The 7,730-nt window shown below is 34.6% G+C and overlaps 1 protein-coding gene across 1 annotated transcript; it reads left to right on the forward strand.

Moving 5' to 3' along the window:
• The first annotated feature begins 595 nt into the window (after nt 1-595).
• Nucleotides 596-4,601, forward strand: LOC111909994 (uncharacterized). The gene is made up of 11 exons (XM_023905795.3): nt 596-718; nt 1,771-2,030; nt 2,129-2,191; nt 2,358-2,595; nt 2,681-2,751; nt 2,840-2,944; nt 3,040-3,073; nt 3,160-3,260; nt 3,361-3,420; nt 3,514-3,711; nt 4,285-4,601. Exons 2-11 carry the CDS (start codon nt 1,878-1,880, stop codon nt 4,378-4,380), a joined length of 1,119 nt encoding a protein of 372 aa, XP_023761563.1. The 5' UTR covers nt 596-718; nt 1,771-1,877; the 3' UTR covers nt 4,381-4,601.
• Nucleotides 4,602-7,730: the final 3,129 nt, after the last annotated feature.

The following is a 7,730-nucleotide window of genomic DNA, read 5'->3' on the forward strand; positions in this document are numbered from 1 at the left end:
GAGCTTATTATTGATTTATTCACCTATTTTATTTTATTTTATTTTATTTTAAATGGAATGTTACAAATAGCCAAAAGTGGACGGATGAAAAAGACACATATTTTTGGGGGTGTTTAGTAAAAAAAAACTTATTGTTTATTAGCTTACACGCTAATAAGTAAGTGTGAGTTAATTTATAAAAAAAATGGTTTATTAGAGGTTTTCCATCGAACTAAACTATTCTTATCCAAACATTTTTTTAAATTATAGTAATATGGAACCACTGATAGACTAATTAGTTGTTTTAGTAAGCTTAGCCAAATATCTAATTAAAGTCATAGCTTTATGTTTAAAAATTAAATTAGAGAATGTTTGTCTTATCTTTTAAAATAACTTTTAGTTTTTATCTAAAAAGAAGCTAAAATATGTTTGGTCAAGTGAAAATGACTTTTAAAACCAACCTTTTAGATAGAAGAAAAATGAAGTCAAGAAACCTGAGTTTTTGAAACTTTTAAACCACTTAAAACTTAAATTTCTTTTATACCCCCACCTACCTAATCAATTGGATACGCTCGTTACTCTCATTCTTGTTTTGTCCGCTCACCTGTTCTCTGTCGTTCACGATAGTTCAAACCATCGACGTTCTTCCTCCAAGCGATCGGCGGTCTTCCTCGGCGATCTGCCTTCCAGCCATCGTCGATCTTCTCTGCCGGCGTCTCCTTCCTCCGTCTCCGATCAGGTAAGTTTAAGCTTCGATTTTGTTTTCGTTTGTGTCAATTATCGATTTTCATTAGCAAAGAAAATGTTGATTTTCGACTTTCCTTGCACTATATGTAATTTGTTCCTTCGATTTTGATACCTGTGATGTTATGAAATATTGATTATCATACGTTTGAAGTACTATGGATCTGTGTTGACGAAAATTGATGATATATGGATGAAATATGGATTTGTGTTGTGTTAACAAGTATAGATTTGTGAAATGTATAGGGGTGTTCGTTTGGATGGATCGGTTTGATCCGATCCACTTAAGTAAATCCAAATTGATTTCGGTTTTCAAAACATGGATCCGAATTGTCCAAACTAAATTCAAATCCGATCCGATCCGATCCAATTACAATTCGGTTGGATCGGTTATCTTAATTCGGTTTTCAAAACCGAAAAATTTTAAAACGACATATAATTATAATATTACCTAACTTTACACAAAAAGCAAAAACAAATAATTTAATTGTGATTTGAATTTTATAAACAACTAATAAAAAGATATATCATAGTTAAATATTTATAGATACAAAACTTTTGAGAGAAAACGAATATTAATTTTTTTTTTATCGGATGAAACGTTTTGAGCCTATTTGAAAAAATAAATTACAAAATTAATAAATAACTGTATATATATATATATATATATATATATATATATATATATATATATATATATATATATATATATATATATATATATATTATAAATAAATAGTAAATCTTTATTCGGGTTTCTAGGACTATTCGGTTCTTATTTTATAAACCAAAACCAATCCGAAATCCAAAATAATAATTCGGTTTTGTTGAAAACCAATCCAAAAATCCAAACCAAATTGTCCAATCCAAATTGTACAATTGGGTAATTCGGTTTTATCCGAATAGTGAATAGCTCTAGAAATGTATGCACCAAGCTTTCTCTCTAATTCTAGTTTTTTTTTTTTTTTTTTTTTTTTTTTTTCATAAAAAGCTTCTAAAATACAAATGGAAATGGAAATGACTATTGTACCCTTGCGGTGGATAAAGGAACAAAACATCCAATCCAGTGACGAAAATGGCTTGAATTATGATGAAAACGGACGGCGATTCACGATATTGAATACTTTTGTACCCATCGGAACCTGCCGGAAAAAATGCACCACTTATCATCATCGTCGTGGATGCTCCGCCGCTTTTGCTGTCATGCAACGCCTTCCTTTTCGCCCCCTACCGCCGTTTTATCTACTTCTGCTGCTACTCTCACTCCTCCCAAGAAGAAAAAACTCGTTTTCATGGGTTCTCCCTCGGTAATCTCTCGCCCAATGTTCCTACAATTTACGTTAAGCATCGCCATGGGCAATAATTTTCGATTGGGGCTTCGATTTTGAAATCTGATTCGTGTTAGGTCTCTGCTTCCGTTCTCGAGACTCTTCTTGACGCATCCTCCGCCGCTGATTCCTTATTCGAGGTACTTATCTTTGACAAACTGCGATGAATTAATCAGAGTAGTATCACATCAATATCTAACCTAATTATGAATATGAATATGAATACGACCCTTAAATCCATTTACATTCGCGAGTAATCAATGACAATGGCTTTCAATTTTCAAATTCTCACCCAATGTGATTCAGGTTGCAGCGATTGTTACCCAGCCACCTTCAGGAAGAGATAGGGGAAGAAAAGTGATGCCATCACCTGTAGCACAACATGCTCTCGATAGAGGCTTCCCTAATGACCTAATTTTCACACCTGTTAAAGCCAATGAGGAAGCATTTTTGTCCAATTTCAGAGCACTTGAGCCTCAACTTTGCATCACAGCAGCATATGGCAACATATTACCAACCAAATTTTTAAAGATTCCTTTATTAGGTTAGTGTTCTTAAAGATCTCATCACACTATCTTTCAAGTTTTCTTGAATTCTTTTGTTATTATCTTTGAATGTATTATTTGTAGGGACTGTGAATATACACCCAAGCTTGTTGCCTTTATACCGTGGAGCTGCTCCTGTTCAAAGAGCATTGCAGGTTCTTTTTCTTTTCTTTTTTATACATTTTATAAGTAACATTAGTAAAAAAGTTTATATCTTTATATGAAAATAATAATCTTTATCAGGATGGAGTTACAGAAACTGGTGTATCATTAGCATTCACTATCCGGGCATTAGATGCGGGCCCCATTATTGCCTATGAAAAAATGAAAATCGATGATCATATTAAGGTTTGCATTCTTTTCCAAATATGAAATTGATACAATTTGTTGCATTTTCATTAGTGGAAATAAATAATAATAAAAATTATGTGATTTGTTTTCAGGCTCCAGAATTGCTTGATCTACTATTTGCACAAGGTATGTCATATTGTCATTCTTCTTTTCTCATTCAATGGAATAAATAAATAAATAACATTACTTTATAATGATCCTAATATACACAGGATCTAAACTCTTGCTTCAAGAACTTCCCTCTATATTCAATGGATCTGCAAAGACAAATGCTCAAGAACAAGATGACTCAAAAGCCACTTTGGCTCCAAAAGTTAGTTGAGTTACTTAAAGGGATAATGACATAAAAGCCCTTAAGTTTAACAGAAATGTACATTGCTATTATGTTGTTAAGCTTTTTTTGTTTCTTGTAGATAACTCAAGAGGAATCATGGTTATGCTTTGACCAAGAAGCTTTGACTCTACATAATAAGGTATGATGCCATAAGATGAGATAAAATAAAATATATTTTTTAATCCAAATCTTTTATCATGACATAATTAATTATAAATAAACAAGTTTTTAGGTGAGGGCTTTTGCAGGGTGGCCAGGGACCCGAGCTAAAATTGTTGTAATTGATGAAAAGAATGATAAAAGGAGTGAACTTGATCTCAAAATTATAACTTCTAGGGTTTATAACGATGCTCAAGTTAGCAAAGATGATGACGTGGCATTCATAAAAGGGTCGATGATTATACCATGTGGCGGGGGCACGGCTCTTGAGGTGAGGATGCATTTACCATAACAATATTTATTCCAAGATTTTTTTTTCAAGAAAACTTAAAGTTTGATTTTATTTTTTATCACTAAAGGTGAAAATTACAAGAAAATCGGTATATTTTGGGTGGTTTTGTGGTTTAAACACTAATATTATATTTTTTTAATGGTTTGATTGGAAAAAATTCTACAACTTTTATTGTAAATATGAAAAAGAATCTGAAACTTTTCTGGTTTGATTAGAAAAAGTAAAGTATTAGTGGTTAAACCGCAAAAATGCCCAAAATATAATGATTGTTTTCTGTAATTTTCCGTGATAATAATTGACATGTGACATGTCATTTTCTTTCTTCTTTTGAAATGCCACATAAGCAAAATTTCGGATGAAAGATAATATAACTATTTTAAATTTTAAAAAATGTTTGTGTTTTAAAAAGAAAGTAGAATCATAAGGTAAACAAGTGGAACATTTTGTTCATAAAATACCTTTAAAATAAATGTATTTTGTTACCTATTTATGTCATTAATCCTATAAATATAATTTTATTTAAATTAATTTATTAATTTATTGAAATGTAAGGTCTTGGAGGTACAATTGCCGGGTAAGAAAGTGGTAGATGCGGCTGCGTTTTGGAATGGTTTGAGAGGTCAAAAGGTGAAGAAATTGGGATTGTAAAAGTAAATTTTCTACAACAAAAAAGTGAGCTTAAGAATTTTGTAAAAGATAAAAAAATGTAATGGTTTTTCATCAGAGAAAATAGTTAGGTTGCTCAATTGATAAAAGGGAATTTTATTAATATGTTGTAGTGACTACACTTTCAAGAAAATATAACATTTTATTTTCTCTAAAGAATTGTAACGCATTGTTTCTAGATAAGCTTCTTGTTTCTTTTTGTATCTTCTTTATCGCTCATTGGTTTAATTAGTATTTTTTTTTTTTTTATAATTGGAGTTTTGTATTTAAGGGTGGTACTTTTAAATTATATTTACCAAAATGTGTTTGGTTTGCGAAATATTAACAAAAATAAGGTAAAAACACGATGCACCTAACAACACGATGAGAGCTTCTACAGACGATGGTGACAACATTCATAATCAATAATCATCCAACCAATGAATGAAAACTAGTGAAAGATTCCACTGCTTTGTGAGAGTTGGAAGCGATTGAATGCTTGCAAAGGGATGTTAAGATACATATTTCATTTATTTATACATTGATAGGCTATTAATGGAAGTGGAAATGTCCAATTATGCATACATAAATGAGGCAACGGAAGCCTATATGATATATTTTTTTAATTAATAGAAACAAAAAAAAAAAGAAATAGATAAGTAGAAAATACAAAGTGTATTGAGATTAGTGAATACCCATAATGGTCTTGTAAACTTAGCTTCTAGTGAATACACCGGTGTCACAATGTTATCAGATTCAACCTGTTACATTGTAACATAAATTATAGAAACTGGATGCTAAAAAAACATTTAATTATATGTAAAAAAATCTTTCTAAAGTTACCCATTTGTGAAGATTCCAAAAACAATTTTTTCTATCAGTGACAAAGAATAATACTTCTAGAGTAACAATTACATAATGCAATTGAATTAGCGTGAACATATATAAAATCAAAGTTATAAGAAGATGTAATTTTCTAATTACCTTCACCGGACCACTTTGGTTCAGTTGGAGATTTAATAATGGTAGAATTGCCCCTGCAACCGCATACACTTTTGTATACATCTCTGCACAAAGCAACAACATTTGCAGAATTGTAAAAGAGTGTCAAATATTTGGGAAAATGACTTATTAAGGTAACTAACTATTCCTATTATTATAAGGTTATTGTCACTGTAACCCAACAAAGTTACGTATAATGGTTTAAATGGTCCATCGTGACTATTTTTTGCATTTTAAGGGCATAAATATGTAATTTCTGGTTTTAAAATGACACTTTTGGAAAAATGAAGGGGTTACCCGGTAACCCCCATCCTACGTAGCAATTTTCTATTTCCACCTAATATCCAAATAGTTTAATTTAATCCACGTCATTATGTAACTCCCTGTTCTAAAATATTCATTTATGGATTTCGGAAGCCAAGGCTAGGGGTGTTTTGGTCATTTATGGGCTCTGAGTTTTATTCGAGAAGGTTTCGACCTGGGGAGTGTTGCTAGAAGCGTAGGGCTTCTCGCCACCTTTTAGTGGATATAAAGTTCGTCGAAAACAGATTTAGAATGAAGGAGTTATAGTACTTTGAAGTGATTGACATTTATGGCCCCTTAAAGGAAAAGTTGGCAAGGTAGTCCCTTGCATGCATGAAGTGCACGCGCGGGTTTAGCTGGGTACGCCCAACGTAAGCTGGGTTACGCCCAACGTATTAGAGCAAGTGATCGCGGGTACGGGGAGGCGTACGCCCAGCGTACGCTCGGAGTCTCAAAACCCTAATATTTAGGGTAAGCCACTATATAAAGAACATAACACCCTGGTTACTAGCCTGCCTCTCATCTTCACTCAGCCACCACAAAACCCTAAACCCTCTAGAGTGTCCTTGGAGATTGTAAGGCCATTTTGAGTGCATTTTGGTGTTTTTGGAGTGGAGTGACCATCTTGAAGTCTCATTGATCAAGGAAGAGGCTTTGGATCCAAGTTCTCTAGCTCATTTGCAAGCCCCAGAAGATATAAAGTTTCTAACTTTCCTCATAGAAGCTTAGATCTAGATTTAGGAAGCTTTGGGATCTTTTTAGGTCCAAAGATCGGACCTTTATGATATAACTTCGTCTTTAATCTTGGGATTGCCACCCTTAGAGCTAAAAGTGCCCCATAAGCAGTAAAGTCTCAATCTTTATGGTCCCAATGAGCTCATGCATGAGATCTAGCCCTTGTTAAGGAAGTATTTTGTCACATTTTGAGTTTGGTCTTATTTGATGGGTTGCAAGCCATCAAGTAAGCAACTTTATGGATTAAGACGTGGAAGAGGACCTGGATCTGAGTTTGTAGCCTCTAGATCAGGGTATTAAGCACTTATTAGGAAAAGGTCTTAATAGAGGAAATTACACTGAGTGTATGTGCATGCACGCCCATCGTACGCACCATCATGCATGTACGCTTAGCGTACGTAGATGTATGCCCCACATATTTTTGTCTGTATGGGTCATGAATTATTGGGTTGCGGATTGGGGCATGTTTGAGTGTTTGGGCCTTAGCAGGCCATTAGAAATAAGATATTTTGGGCCAAGGAATATAATTGGGCTAAGGGTAAGGCCCATTAAAGGGATTGGGCCCAGTTTAGCAAATTGGGCCATTAGTGGGTCAATGGTGGGCTTGGGAAGCTTACCTAGTGTTGGACTTTGAATATGTATTAAGTTGGACTAGGAGGGGTAGAATGGTCATTCTACCCTACGAAGGATTATTGTATTGGGATAAGTATTATTGTGGTATTGATAATTCAGGGAACTAGAGGAGCAGCAGTGCGGGGATTGTCTGATAGCAGCCAGAAGTGTATCAGCAAGGGTTCAGCAGTGCAAGGTGAGTCTCCTCATTGTGTGAATGGGTCTAAGGCCATAATGCCGACCCATGTAGTTTATGATTAGGAATCCCCGGGGGTTAGCCCTAAGCATTGTATGCTAGTATTATGTTTCAAACCAAGGTCCGATGCCGGGCGGGTGCCCGAGACAGGTTTATGTGTATGATATTCCAGACCAAGGTCTGATGTCGGGGTAAACCCGATGTATGTTTCATGTTAGATTATAGTTGTTGTCTGTGTGATACTTGTATGTGCCTGGTAGGGAGGTGAGTGTGGGCAAGGACCCGTATCTCACCAGCAGTAGCAGCATGGACGGGGTTTCATGACTCATCAGTAGCAGGACAGGGGCGGGGCCCAAGATAGGCGAGGCCTCGGCATAGGACTATTGTAGAGTATGTTAGCTTATTTGTTATGTGCTATTTATATGCTTGTAAATGCTTAGCGGGCGAGGCCCGGAAACAGGCGTGGCCTAAGAGAAACATATATGTATACCGAGCGGGGCTCGAT

Source organism: Lactuca sativa, chromosome 4 (assembly GCF_002870075.4).
Source record: "Lactuca sativa cultivar Salinas chromosome 4, Lsat_Salinas_v11, whole genome shotgun sequence".
NCBI lineage: Eukaryota > Viridiplantae > Streptophyta > Magnoliopsida > Asterales > Asteraceae > Lactuca > Lactuca sativa.

Excerpts from the sequence above, each read along its gene's own strand:
- LOC111909994 (XM_023905795.3), top strand. The coding sequence starts at position 1,878 with ATGCACCACTTATCATCATCGTCGTGGATGCTCCGCCGCTTTTGCTGT. Across the intron at positions 2,945-3,039 it reads AAATCGATGATCATATTAAG|GCTCCAGAATTGCTTGATCT; the intron begins GTTTGCATTCTT and ends ATTTGTTTTCAG. Across the intron at positions 3,261-3,360 it reads AAGCCACTTTGGCTCCAAAA|ATAACTCAAGAGGAATCATG; the intron begins GTTAGTTGAGTT and ends TGTTTCTTGTAG.